Source organism: Anser cygnoides, chromosome Z (genome assembly GCF_040182565.1).
Source record: "Anser cygnoides isolate HZ-2024a breed goose chromosome Z, Taihu_goose_T2T_genome, whole genome shotgun sequence".
NCBI lineage: Eukaryota > Metazoa > Chordata > Aves > Anseriformes > Anatidae > Anser > Anser cygnoides.
Window position 1 is genome coordinate 78,048,794 of NC_089912.1, and position 15,464 is coordinate 78,064,257.

Genomic DNA, 15,464 nt, shown 5'->3' on the forward strand with positions numbered 1-15,464 from the left:
ACAACAGTGGAACTTGAGGGGCATTACCTTAAGGGACAAGGGAACACACTTGTGAGACACAAAAAAAAAAAACCCAACCAAAAAAACAACCAAACCAAAAAAAAAACTTTGCTTGTTCTTTTCTTCAGATCTCATTAGCCTATGTGGATGCTTTAATGGGCTCCTTTTAGACTTACTATTAAATCATTGCTTGTAATTGCAAACAGGTACTCCCCAAGCTTTTGCTCTTTTTTTCAGAAGGTATGCCAATATATGTTTTCATAGTTTTAGCTGTGATTGAATTAGAGGACAGTTCCCTAGTTGCTAGTTTGTGTTTCATTCAATGTACACAGATAATTGACTATAGTGTTGGTAGTTTCAATTATAAGTAGTCTTCAAAAAAACCTGAAGCAAACAAAAGAAAAACACTCTTTAACAACTATTACTTTTTTTTCAGGCAATAATAAATAGCACTATCACCCCCAACATGACATTTACTAAAACATCCCAGAAGTTTGGCCAATGGGCAGACAGCAGAGCGAATACAGTCTATGGCTTGGGATTTTCATCTGAACATCATCTGTCAAAAGTAAGTATGAGGAATGGTAACTATTTGGCCAATCAAACAGCTTAAGAATAATTGATTCCTTCTGGTTGTATCTTGACTCACTGTTGTTATTTACAAATAATTTACAAAATCTGTATCTGTCCTTATAATGTAAAACATAAGACAGGTCATGATGGCAATATGCTGTTAACACTTTGATACTTGTGAATTTTCTAACTGATTGAGAAAAGGAAGGAGATTAAAGCTATCACACTGTATGCTCTCTATGATTTCTAATTATTAGTTAGGTTTCTCAATTTTAAAGTTTTTCTTCTGTTACAGTTTTTCATGACAGAGTTTAAAAGAGTAGACAATTTAGTGTTTCTTCTATATTGAGATAGTCCAGAAAAAAAAGTTGTTGATAATCTTCAGATGCATTTTTGTCTTTTAAGCCACATTCATCTTTTCTTTTCTGCTATGTAGCGCATCTTGTTGCCAATACTTCAACATCTGTAGGCTTAAGGTAAAGGTAGTGGGAAAATTATTCCATGTAAAATAAAAGTACAGTTTCTTGTTGGAATACAAACTTCTTGTTGAAATATTTAATAAAGAAGCTGTGCCCTATATGGCTTTTCTTTTTCTGGTCTAGTTGTGTAGGACGGTAGTCAGCCTTAATCCAAGGAAAGCAGTAACCCCCTTTGAGTTTTTCTCAAAGTAGTGATTTAGTTCCTGTGAGCGCTAATTCTACAATACTTCTTGCTATTGATACCTACTTTGGTAGGTAAGTCCATGAACACGTACAACATTACCTTTCTCCAGATAAGGACTTTCTGTTTAAGAATGTACCTCTACACTAAGAACAAAATTTTACCAAAATATACCAAAGATCTGGAAACCCAAATGCAATGAAAAGGAGTGGTAGTACATGTTCAAGTAGGGAATAATGATTGGCTTGTTTCAAAAACAACAACAAAAAAACAACCACAAAAAAAACCAGACCTGCCCACTTCAGAAAATAGTTGTCACTATCCAAGGGGTAAGCATGGGCCTGCTAAAAATTCATTAAAATGAGAACCAGTACATCTGCTTTGTTTGGACAATCTGATATGCTTATAGAGTTTCTTCATTTCATAATCAGAGAGCTTTCATTACTATGAAGCACCACAAATCCACAAAATTGAGTGATATTAATGTATTAATGCTGTATATATGCATGTACATTTATGTATATCATTACCTCAGTGAACTTAGAAACTTTCTCATTTATTTAAATTGGTGTGTATGTCCTAGAAGCACATGCTCACCAATATGGTTATAACTTTTGCTAATATTTCAAAGAATCTAGCCTAATAATTTGAAAAGCTACAGTAGATATTTTGTCAAATGACATGTTTGATTAGCAGTTACTCGGATTGCTATGATTCATGAAGAATACACAAATCTGTTGAGAAAAATAACAAGTCACAGACCTATTCGGAAGATGAATCCTCAGGACGTTTTCAGGAAATTGTTCCTGTAGTATACTATATCTGAATTATCAAACTATGATTTTGATTGTAGTAAAAGTTGCTGATCATTGCTACTTAATTTCAGAGGTGAAAATTTTCATGTTAATGTTGTAAAATTAACAAAGATGTATTTGATGAAGAAAAACAAACCTATTTAGATCATAATCTGTTTAATCACAGAAGCTGGTAGCTGTACTGGTCCTGGAATCTTAAAAGTTGAATTAGAAACCCTGAATCTGCTATGTAGTTTTAGAGAAATCACATCTATCTTTCCTTTCTTGTCTTGTGTGTCTGGTCAAGTTACCAACTCTCATTTCTATGCGCTGGCGTTGTAGTCATGTTCACCAGAGCACTCTTTGATACGCCTACTACTGTAGGACATGAAATCTAATTAAGGGCTGGAGGTACTACTGAATGGTAGTAACGGTGCTAGCAAATAAACTGTATCAAAGGTTTTATTCAGAAACAGGTTGCTTCAAGAAGTTGACTTAAAATTGATTCTGGAACGTTTTTCCGTATTTGATGTATCGAAGTCCCAAAGTGAACAGCCCTGTTATATGTAATTCGTTTTACAGTAGTGTCTCTGGGCCCAAGAGAAATATTAGAAATTCCAGGGAGCCAACAACCACAAAACAGTCTAGTCTGTGAGTGATTTCAGAAGACTAATGAAACATATAATTAGGACTTCTAATAAAATATTTATTATCATATATCAATATTATCAATATATCATTGTCTGCGTAGCTGTGTCTCTCTAAACAAGCAGATGATTTCCAAAGCTCATACTAAGTATCTGACTTTTGGACTATTTGGTTCATGTGCCTTTGTCCTCATAATCTGATTACCAGAGTAGAGTGCAACAATGGTAAGCTCTTTCTGTATGATAATTGTGACTGAGAATATTTGATGGAAAAGTAAGGCACAGTTACCAATTCCTTACATGCAAACAGAATAAAAGAAAATTAATTAAACATTTGTTTACCTTCACTAGACCTTTTCTCAATATGTCAGACCACAGGTTCACTTCAAGATTGTCCTGTCAGGAGTCAGGCAGTAGTCAATGGCACTTAAAAGAAGATTTCTATCTTGAAGAGTATTCTCTTCAGAGTAGTACAGTAGTACTGTACTTAGTACAGTCTCTCTTGCTGGTGTAGTAGGAGCAGAATGTCTCATGACATTCAGCGAAAACTGAGGCTCATTTCTCAACCAAAATATAAGTAATATAAAATGCATATATATATAATAAAAAACAAAATCTTATATACTTAAATTGTATATAGTGAATGATTAATTTAATATTTACTAAAATTAAATAACTTTATATAATTGAAATGTTTATATAAAATATAGGTCATATAAAATAAAATAGTCATATGAAGTCATATAAAATAAAATACCAAAATATTTTGATAGCATTCTTCTGTATGGGAAGAAATGCTCCTCAGATTTGCTGTCTCTTATCCCTTTGAACTAGTTAGCCTCGTTTATTCTGAGTAATTTAAGAGTATGCTATATGGCAAAAGTGTCATAATGGATATTCTCCTCCCACAATTTTTCATCTTTTCCTTAGATTATTAATCCTCCAGAGTACCCTGGTTTTCATACCGTAAGATCTCATCTTTGTTAATTAGGGATTGTTTCAAGAGATTTCATGTGACGGATGATAGCATGTATCAAGGAATTCCAGTAAATTTATGAAATTTTCCTCTACATTAGCCTTGTTGCTCTTCCTCAGAATATTTAATGCCTATCTGTCTATTCACTATAGTTTTTTTTATAGTTTCTACCTTGTTCTGTGATACAGAAGATCACACTTACTGCCTAGTGTTTCTTCAGCCATGTATTCTAAACCTCGGTGTCACGTTTTCCACTTACCGGTCCTCAAACTTATTTAAATAATAGGTTACCCATGAGATTTTGAGGTCTATCTATGAGTCCTAAATGGGTATCATATAGGTCTGGGGATCTGTTGCCAGTTCTATCATCTATTCTAAGACCTTTTCTGATGCTGTATTAGTGTTTCAGCATGGCATTTGTCTCCTCCTGTATTCAGGAAATGTATGCTTTTAAATAACCTGCCAACTGAAATATAGGATTCAGGAGGAGAAAAATGATACTTCCTCAAGTACTAATAGCACACTAGGAGAACTTTAAAGACAATAAGATTTTTTGTATCTTGGATAACAAGTGAAATTCTGATTGAAAATAGTTGAGGAGATTGTGTCACACAAAAATAGCCTTCGTCTTTCTAAATACATGCAGTGCAAAACAACTTCTTTGTATGCTGTTGCTGGAGAAGTTTAGAAGCTATTGATGAAGGTCTCCAGTGTTTCTGCAAAGTTATTTCAGTCTTTAGTTGGTTGTAGTTAAGATCATATTCTGTATAAACGCAGTAGCAAGTGAAAACGAGTGCTTGACTGCTATAGCAATTGGTGTAATGTAAAGCTAAGACCAATGGAGCCAATTTTTTCTCTGGCCAGAGAATCTAGGCTAAAAGTGATTTAACTCTCAAATTTAAGTCTGCACGGATTTCTAAACTGTTGCTTTACGCGTACGTGTAGCAGAGAAATCAAGCTTCACATGACAGTTACTACAAGAAATGAACCTGACTAAGTATTCCCACTGCTGATTTCTTAGTTAGCTATTGGAATTTTGAATGTTAAAATTTGGGGAAAAATTAGTATTTTTTCAGTTAGGAAAGAATGGAGCTTTTTGAAGTGAGTAGTGACCACAATAGGCTTCAGAACCCGATCATTCATTGTAAGGAAGAGAGTAAAATCTGAATCTGAAAGCCGATGTTTAAGTCAGTTTACCACTATTACTAGCCATACCTGAGGGTCTTTTTTTTTTTAATACTATCAACAACAGATGAAACTTTGTTGAATCTCAATTTTCCTGCCATATAAACAGAATACGTTATGTCTGAAAGGTACTGGAAGGTATGTCACTGTGTGACTTGCTCAGATAAGTATCTAATAAGGAGAAAAATTAACAAGTTCCACTGACAGAATTTTATGTTGTAAAATGTTAAGTACAGCGTTCTGTTCTGCATGTAAAATAACTACTTCACGCCTACAATCTCTCTCTCTCTCTTTTTTGAACTTATGTACCTTCAGTTTGCGGAAAAATTTCAGGAATTCAAAGAAGCTGCACGGCTGGCAAAAGAAAAATCCCAGGAAAAGATGGAGCTAACAAGTACACCTTCTCAAGTGAGTCTTACTGCTTGATTCAAGCCTAGTACTTTAAAGTCTATGCTACTTAACTGTTTTAAGAATTTGTATTGTATCTTACACATACATATTGTACTAAATAATGAACAAGGTACTGCCCAGTTACCCTGAGTCCTCTCAACTGCTCCCCACAAAGTCCAGTAGGCTGGGTGTGGGCAAGAGGTGGGGAGGGGACACAGCCAGGATAACTGACTTAAAATTAACAAAGGGATGTCCCATACTATGTTAAGGGTGGATTATTTATTTGCTTATTTAGGGAGAAAAATAGGCCTCATGTTTTTTCCTATTCCTTTCTTTGAGGTTTCCCCAGAAAAGAATAAAGATAGTGAGTAGTTATGTAAGTAAATCCATAGTGAAGACCTTTTGTGTCTTTTCTTATCGTATCTGTGAAACTTTAGTTGATACATTGTAAAGAACTTTATATAAGAATCATAAAAACAAAAATCAAAGCCAAACTAGCAAACTATTTTTGCTTATTTCCTGCTGTGTGGCATCCATTTGTGAAATGTGTTAGAGAGATGACAGTTACATGCGACTTTTATTACATTTAGCCATGTTGTAAAACAAGAGTTCAAAAAAGACATCTCAAAACATACAAACTGATCTAACATAGGCCCGACAGGAAGATAACTTAATATAATATAGTCGTATTGACATTAGTCATGCCTAAAATTAATTACTTGAAAATGTGTGCTTTACTTGAAAATGGATGCTTTGAAAAAAAGTAATTGCATGAGGAATTTATGCCTCTGTTTTCTAGTGTTTCTGGCTCTGTGTGTGTAGCTATGTGTTTTATTTTAAGCGATAGTGAAGACAAAGGTAATTCCTGCTTTTGGAGGATGAAGCAGCTTTAAAACTTCAGCAGGGATTCCTGAGTAGGATTAATGTAGCTGAGTCTTTTTTTTTTTTCTGGGGCGTGCATCTTTGTTTGTTGAATCAATGCATCTCTTGGGTGCTTTGCGCTACATTATGCTCCTGATCTTTGATGGAAAAAGGATGGCAGGCAGTTTACAAGATGCTGTAGAAATAGGCTTATTGCCACCAGAAAGCTACATCTGGTGTTCTTCCAAGACAAGTCAGTGGAACAACCACAAGCATATACACAATGAACCAACTTCATGTTGTTTTCCCTGGTAGGCATTTTGCCCAGGTGCTCAGTTGGCTATCAGTATTAAAGCGAAGCCGATCGCTATACTGTAACAGGAGAAAAAAAAAGCAGTCTTTTTTTTAATTCAGCCTTTTTTTAGTCGTTTTCTTGACTGTCCCTAAATTTATGGTAAATTCCATAAATAAGCACATAGACAATGGATACAGATATTTTTGATGCTATAACCTAGTATACACTTGGTTTTATAGCCAGTAGAGTACTTCAGCCAGGCCTCTAGTTACTCAATGTTAAAGGTGAAGCACTTACTGTGCTTCTATTTTGACATGTTGATTAATAGCCTGGACTCCAAAGTTAAATCTGACATTGTCAAATGGAGTGACTTACTTGGCATGGACATAATTTTGAATTACTCAGACAGGATGCTTTCATCTAGCTGTTGCCTAGGGGTAAAGCTTTCTCTTATTCTGTATGAGCTATTAATATTGTTCATTTTCCTGTACAGATTTCCCTGTATACGTGGAGCCCAACATTTTATACTGTAGGCAGCTATAGAAGTGTTACCTTGAGCAATTCGATAATGCACGTTGAGAGCTGCAATTTAATTACTGCACACTTAAGAATAATTTCATATTCAGGCCTTACTTTTCATTTCTTGGCTTTTAGCTGTGTTGATAAGCTAGTGTATTATTTCAAAAGATACAGTTAGTGCAAGTGCTGACACATCAGCATAATAGCCGTCACATACTTAATGATTCTCATTAGTTCCCCAGAGAGAAGGGAGCTGAATCAGGAACTTTTGGAGTTTGGAACAGATGAGAAGTGATGGCTTCACAGCATACTGTAACATTTCCATAGTGCTGGGGCTTCTTCAAAGATGTTAATAACTTGGGGGTGAAGATGGGTGGTTGGTAGTGGTGAAGGGAGCTGGGACCCTGGAGGCACTTGATGGAGTACTTTCTGTCATTTTGATTGTCTACCAAAAAATGATTTCAAAATATGTAATTCCAGTGTTGCATTTCTCAGTCATTTTACAGCTCTCTTTCTCATTGCTCTCTGGGGACAGCGACAGGACCCGAGGGAACGGCATGGAGCTGGGACGGGGAGGGTCAGGCTGGGGGTTAGGGAGAGGTTCTACACCCAGAGGGTGGTGAGGCACTGGGGCAGGCTCCCCAGGGCCATTATCCCACTGCTCAACTTAAATTCTGCATTCCTGTTGTTTCTTTAATACTGCTTGTTCTCCTCCTGTTGACCTGCAGCTTTTGCTTTAATTTCCCAGAATATCAGGTAATATATAAACTTACGATTGAACTTGACTCTAAAAAGAACTTAGCTTGTCCAGAGAAGGACAGTGGTCTCAACCAACAAATTACAAAAGAGATGCTGCTTAGTTATGTGTAAGTCCCACTGAGTGCACTGCTTTCTTCAAATAAAGAGAAAAGCATTATTGCTTTGTTAAAGAACTTGCACTTTCTACCCAGCTCTATTAAGATATATATAATAATACAGACGGGCTGTCTGGAGGCTTCAGTCTGAGGTGTACTTGAAAGGAGTTGTCTATTTTGGTACTTCTAAGACCACCTGTGCACAGAGGTACCCCATCTGTTGTCCCTTTATCTCAGGCTTATATAATAGGGTTTTGCAAGGGTCTTACCTTGTTTATATAAAACTAAAATACTGGCTCTCCCTGCTCTGACACTTCTTCATTTCCAGACTCATCTTTCAATGGGAGAATTATTTTGTTCATGACATAAAACCCATGACAAGCCACCTATGGCCTATTTTCAGTTGCAGCTTTTCCTGTACACTGAAAGAACAACACTTTGTTCTGCAGTTCACCAAGCTGCATGAAACAGTAGCCTGAAAACTCTTTTATTTCTGTTTTTTTGTTGTTTGTTTTTGAAACTAAACTTAATTAGGTTCAAGTACAGAACCAAATGGTGCAGGTTGGGGTGCCTTACCCCAATAGTCTTAAAACCAACTGGAGTCTGAACCTCGGTTTTCTTCTTCTTTAAGCCACAATCTGTCCTCAGATATTTATTGGGACCATGGTCATTTTAATAATATATCTGAAATTGTGTGGTGAGTAACTTAGTCAAAACAGTTCAACTCTTCCTTAAGTAATTCTGAGCCCCTCCTATGCACGCTATTAGGAATGGTGAACATCTGTTAAGTTTTAGTATTAGATTTTTTTATAGTGCAAGGAATTGGATGATTTGGGCAAAATGGTTGCAGTTCTCTCACTTGTTGGCTTCTTCTTTGTGCAAGCCTGCAAAGCTTTTGTTTGCTTATAAAACTTGTGAAAAAATGACTGTGGGATGTTTGAATTTCTATACTAGAACAATTTTAGCGTCATATTATAGCGTCTGAATTGGTAGCTGACAGCTGTGTGCTATTGCCAGTCAGTACTGAACTGAGAAGCTCTTTGAAGAATGGCAACTCCAGGGTAGTGTATGGAATGCTTAATAACAACAAAAAAAAGTGAATAATAATAATAAAAAAAGCATTGATTTAGCTTGTTCTTAATTTTAGAACAACCTCCTCCTTTTCTACTGTTCTGTATTTTGTCACCATTGAAAGTTGGCCTGATTGGTGCTGTGAAGTCTGCTTGTTTTATTTTAGAGACTGTTCTTAGGCTGCATGTATTTTTTTTACAGGATTCTGAAATTTTAGACACCTTTTGATGCATTGCCCTATGTTATGCATAGTTGGAATACCACAGGCACTGTCGCTTATATATTTCTTGGCATCACCAGCATCCTGTCTACTCATTAGTAGGGCCAGGGCTCCTTTATACTGTGCAGATCTATGACAAACTCTAGAATAGCAAAATACTCCTGAGTGTAATTCTCACTAACTCATGTGTAAATCCAGAACTGGTGAGTGACTGGTGTGAGTTCAATATCCCCCCAAAACCTATATATGATGTGATAATGGCCTTACACACAGGAGAGCTGGTAATCCTTTCTTCTCAAACGTATGAAATGTCTATTTGTAGCTCTCATGAGAGGAAAATAGCAGACCTTAAAGTATATAATTTTTTCCAGAAATATATGCCATTTTCAATTTAAGCAGTTTTTTCCATATAGGATCTATACAGTGAATGTTACAACTAAGTTATCCTGCTCTTTCAACAGGAATAGAGAGGTGAAAATCTTTTTAAGCTAACCATAATTTCTTCCCCAGCTCTGCAAAAATCTGATTTGGATGTGTGAAATTATAATGATGCAGAATAAAAACTTTGTTACTTAATCTCACAAAAATGTTTCTAGAATTCTTTTGTTCTCTCTAAATAATATAAAATGCAAATAAGTTATTTGTAAGCTTTTTTTTCAGTGTAAGTAATGTTTTTTCTGTTGCATTTGGTGCTTTATTCATAGACAGCTTTATTACATTTGGCTGCAAATAAATGTGGCAGGGATAGTTGTGACTGTATGAGAGCACTGACTGACCTACATTAGTGGAAGACATATGTACTAGGTTCTGATGCTTCTCTTCTACATACATATCAGCCCCTCATGAATTTGCAGGCAGTGAAACTTTAGGTATAACATAGACTGTGATGTTTCTCTGTGTGAGTTTTTATCACTTGAATTTCATTTAAATTAGAAGTCTGTGAAAGTGCTTTACTGAAGAATAGGCCTGGTAGAACCTGCACATTTTTCTTCTACTGAAATAGTTTTCATGCTTTCATAAATAAAACATGTTAATAAATCATCTTTGGCTTTATTTGCGTAATAATAACGTTGTAGGAATTTCAGCTTAAAGATAAAAGCAAACCAGTCTTTATGTGATATAGTACGTATTTTTCAGAACATGTAGTGCAGCTGGAGAAGAGGAGGTAGTAACAGAGATTTTGGGGCCCATAATGCCTTTCATTTAATGTTAGTGGAAACTGTTTACCACATCAGAGGATAATAATAGACAAAAATGCCTAATTTGTATAACACAATGTATGTGCCTGAATATCTTGCCAACTATGCTTTCTTTTCACACTTAATTTCAATTCAGTTTCAGTTCATTAAAAGCATTCTGTAAAAATCAAGATTTATTTTTTTACTTTTATATTATTATGACAAAAGTAAAAATAAAAACCAGAATTTCTCTGAAAGTAGGAAACAATTTGCATTCATATAATAAACAATTTGCATTTATCGTGTAAATTTGTGTAACAAATTAGGATTACTATTTTCTGTTTTATAACCCATAGGAATTTAATAAAAGGTGCAGAATGGAGACAGTTGTGCACATACGTACTGCTGCTTGATAAACACTAAATACAATAGAACTTCAAGTTAGTATTAAAATGTTATAGTACGACTCTGTATCACCCACAAGTTCGTGTTGTAGAGTAAGATACTTGTCAGAATGTGAGATGTATGTCTCATTATGTGAGAAGTCAGAATAAAAGCACAATTTTGATAATTGTTGTGCTGCAACTGCTTAATGTAATTCAAAGTACAATGAAAACTTTGATCTACTGTATTGTTGGTTAAGTAACACCAGTGCTCTGTGGAAGGTGATGTTGAAAGCCAGAACTTAAATTCATCAAAAGATCTGCGTTTTTCCATCTGGTTAAGTCTCCAACTCCTGGGCCACCTTTCCTATAGATGGAGGATCAGATTCAGTACTGGCTTTCAAAAAGCCTTATCTGTGTAAAGTAGTTGAAGGCTGCAAGTGGAGGCTCAAAATTAGAGCTCGATCTTTTAAGACAGTGAGCATCTCTAGGTGCTTTGCAGTTCCTTCTGTGACTGCTGTTCTTCAGCTTTCTATGCAGAAAAAAAAAAAAAGGAAAATTCAAAGAGCTGGAAAGAGAAGCAGTTAGCCTTTCAGAGACTGTGCTTGTGGTTCAGTTTAATTATATTAAATAGCAGCGTTATCTGTTACCCATGCAGATGTTTAGATGCTTTGTGGCCATAGAGATGCTTAGTTTTTGGAAAGCTTGTTATTCAGCCATCCTCTACTGTTCAGACACCCGTCCATGACATCCCCTGAACTCTGTTCATGAGTCTTCTTCCTTGGAGTTAGATGTTACAACTTGATTACTAAAAGCTTAGAAAGGTATTTTAAAATCAAGATGAGCTACTTAGCTTATGACTCTATCTCCTTTGAAAGCCATTATTTGAAAAAGAATATATTAGGAAAGAAAATGCTAAAATTAAACAACATACAGGGATTGTAAATCCTATAATGTCCTAAGTTAGGATGTGGGCTACATGGTGTACATTGTTTTATAAAAAGACATACTTTTTGGTGACTAGAAAACAGCAAGTAGTATTTGTTGGCCAAAATACAAATGTACGTGCTGGCATGGTAAAGGGTGATTGAAAATGCACCAGTGCCTTCTGATAGGAGATAGCCATTGATTTTTTTTCAGGTATCCAGTTATGCAGCAGTAGTGGAAGTTGTTTGGTTGTAGTTGGAGTATTATCCTTCCCAGATAGTACCATGAACAGCAAGAGTGAGGGCCAGGCTAAAGTAACTGTGAAAGTTTTGCAGGGACTTAGCTGGCCAAGTGTTCTTTACAAGTGAGGCTCATGTGTGAGGCTGGCTGCACTAACAAGGACCCTCCCACTGTTCACTTCAGTTAATACAGAATGTGAAGGCTGAATTTTGAAACACATATCAGAATTTTTGTTTTGTGTTAGAATATAGAGTGAGAGGTAAGAATGCTGGGTGTGAGTAGTCATCAGTTTGTGATCGAATGTAGTATCAGGCAAGAGTGAGAGAAGTCTGTAGTAAGCAGGATGCTGGAGGCTTACAAAGAAAATCATATGCCAGCTGTGTTTTGCACAAGATAGTGTGAACTGATGGTAATATGCTTCTAAATTAAAACCACATGATGAAAAAATATCTATGGGAGATGCAGAAAATCTGTGAGCCTCACATCGATATTGCCTAAAATTAATATCTTATTTGAGAATTATTGTTAGTGCTTGTAAGGACATTGTCTTCCTGAGGAGGTCAGTTTTTAATTCTAATTTATCATTTGTTTGTTTTACTCAAGGAATCAGCTGGAGGGGATATTCAGTCTCCTTTAACACCAGAAAGTATCAATGGGACAGATGACGAGAGAGCGACGCCGGAGGTGACACAGAATTCAGAACCAAGGGCTGAACCAACCCAGAACGCATTGCCATTTACCCATAGGTACAGATTCCATTCCCACATCCTAATCAAGTGATACCTGTCTCCTTCCTCGTTAAAGGGACCTTCTCCCATGTCATGGCTTCTACCTGGCACACTTAAGAATTAAGTTACCTGATTTTTTATAAAATATAAAATACAGGACTGGCTTTCAGATTTGCAATATAATCCTTGTTTTCACAAACCAAAACCATGTATGAGGAAATATCTTGAAATGAGATTGGGGAGGCATTATTTTATAATTTTATCAGCTGAGTGCAATCACTTGAACACTCATTAGTGCAGGTGTCCCTTTAACAGGAAGCATTATTTCAATGTCTGAGATCTTAGTAAAGTTAACCGCTTTGTAGAATATTCCAATTAAATTTATTTTTTTCTGCACATTTTCTTTAAATGACTGATAGTATTGGATCAGCCTTTCAGTGACAAGTTGTTGGAAGAAAAGGGGCTCTTACAATGCTTCTGGATTATACAATTTAAAGCAATCTTTAATTGAACAGTTCTGACAGTTGAAAATATTTTTCAACTTTTTTTAAGAACATAGGAGATGTGTAGTCCTGCTCCAGACTGAATTATAATTCATTGCACTAGGAAGCAACCTGCTCTAGTGAGAGGTGTCCCTGCCCATGGCAGGGGGTTGGAACTGGGTGATCTTTAAGTCCCCTCCAACCCAAACCATTCTGTGATTCTATGAATGCTGTACTTCATTGTTCTTTAAAAAAGAAGGACTTTTTATTTAAACAATGGGTTAAGATGGATGTATCTTGCTCGTTAAAAGTTATCATTAAGTGGGATACATTTAATAAAACACATTATGGACTGAGACCATGTAGAGTACTATAAATATTTGATGAACTTAGAGCAAAACTAAGTATTCTACATTTATTTGTTTTTAAATAACATGGTCTTATTGCAGCTTAAGTAGAGTGTAAGATCAATATCTGGGGAACACTAGCACCTCAGATGTATCATGCAAATAATTTGAAATGAGCAAAGATGGAATTGTTGAAGACTTCTCATTTTATGTAAGAGAATAATACTACTAAAGTTATCTGGAAAAAATAATCTACATTTTCAAATGAGGAAAAAAGGATACTTTTGCACTAATTTTTTAGCAGAATGATTCTGTTTATTTTTATACTTCAGCTGTTACCAGTGCATCTATCATATATTTTAGAAGAAATGCTGCTTTGTAAGAGTACTATGTGCATGTTGAAAGAGTATTACAAATGTTGCACATCTGTCAGTGTTCTGTAAAGAGTTCATTTAAACTTGTTACTTCTGCGTTGGAGTTCTCAATATTTTTGTGAAAAGTAGTTGTGTTAAAGTCCACACACTAGAAATGTTTTTATGTTGTTGTTGTAGCTGCAAGATCTTCCCTCTCTTTTTGTACACACAGATGTGTTTTCTGGTATGCTAATGTAGTGACTACTTTGCTCTGCATTGAGCGTGACTGAAGATATTGTTGAAACTTTCCAGTTGTAAGATGGGGTAGAATAGAGGTTACAAAACTTACATTCTTTGCATTTTTCTTTCATGTATGCAGTGTGAGTGCCTTTTTTTAGTTTGTCTTGTCATATACCACTAGCTAGAATAATTTTTATAAATAAAAATTTGTGTAGGCCACTGAAAAGCCCAACTGAGGCTTTTTATATACTGCTACTTAACTCAAAAGAAAGTGCTTTTAAGTGCTTTCTCACAATTGTTTTCACATAGAAAGCAAAGAAGCCTTTTGTGTGTGTGTGTGAGTGTCAAGGAACACCGTCTCAACCAGAGGGAAGCTACCATTTAAAATCCTATATGTTTCAGAAGTTGCCAGGTACTTCCCAGGCACCATAATATTTTACAAGTTGATGTCTGAACTTTGGGAATGAGCTGCCTCAATTGGATTTAATTGTTAGCTTTAATGAAGGCTCTCTAAAATGGCACTATATAATACATGCATGAAAGAGATAGAAGGTGGGGCCTCCAGGATTGTGTTAGTTGTGTCTAAGCGGGCATATTTTTGAGAAGATGTGATAATATTAAGTGGGCAACTAAGCAGAGATACCTAGTTACGTGTGTTGGCTGGAAGAGTGCTCTCTGCAGGCAGTCTGCCTGTCCCCAGTTTAAAAAGAAAAAAAAAAGGTAAACTACACTCTGATCATTTGCAACTCCCTGGGCTTTCCATGTGTCAGTGGTATGGAAAAGGATTGTAGTCCTCCTGGTTTCCTGTCCTTTTGCTGAAGCTGTGCATTGGTGCCACTCCACGTTTGACGGAGAAGGGCTGCCACGCTGAACCCTTTCCCTCTGCGCCTTGTTGACTTCTGCTGATCACTGAGCCTCCCGCACCCCGCGTTTCAGCAAAAGGAAAGTTTAGGTAGTGCTTCAGGGTGAGGAGGATAGCACTGGAAGGCGTGTGTCTAGTCATGTGTGCAACAATGCTTTGTACATATTTACCTTTATTTCAGGAACTGATCAGATGCTAGCTGCTATTCAGAAGAAAAGGTTATACAGTATTCCCTCCAATGAGTTCAGCTGTAGGGGATGTGTGAATTACTGATGCTGGCCGTGCTTCATTTCTCCTGTGAATAGGAAAGCTATATTCTGCTATGGCATGACAGTACCTGCTCATCCAGTGAAGGTCCTCAGCATAGGCTGGAGCATAGGGAAGGCACATGTGGAGCCACTTGGCAGGAGCCTGGGCAGCCACGGGGCAAAAGTTGGAGGTCTGTGGGCAGGACAAGGTGCCATGGCACCACACGGTTGAGGTGGGAACCACGTTGCTGCTGAGAGGGTCAGTGAGCACAGCTGAGTGCGGGTGTCTTGGCGGTAGAGGATGGAAGTAAAAGGTTGACGGGGGTTGTTTATCAAAACAATGGTCTGGGGAAGGAGTTTCTGTGTTTTTGTGTGAACTGGAAGGGCCTGATAGGAGCTGACAAGGTCAGAAATCAGAAGTGTGGAGTTCA

At 36.5% G+C, this 15,464-nt stretch overlaps 1 protein-coding gene across 4 annotated transcripts in view; it reads left to right on the plus strand.

The window, feature by feature from the left end:
- HOMER1 (homer scaffold protein 1) overlaps positions 1–15,464 on the plus strand; it is an 85,609-nt gene that overhangs the window by 28,559 nt on the left and 41,586 nt on the right. For all 4 annotated transcript variants that reach the window (XM_066988492.1, XM_013190879.3, XM_066988493.1 and 1 more), the window contains exons 3-5: positions 437–568; positions 5,151–5,243; positions 12,377–12,519. In XM_066988492.1, the coding sequence (XP_066844593.1) occupies positions 437–568; positions 5,151–5,243; positions 12,377–12,519 (368 nt within the window). The remainder of the gene's footprint in view (positions 1–436; positions 569–5,150; positions 5,244–12,376; positions 12,520–15,464) is intronic.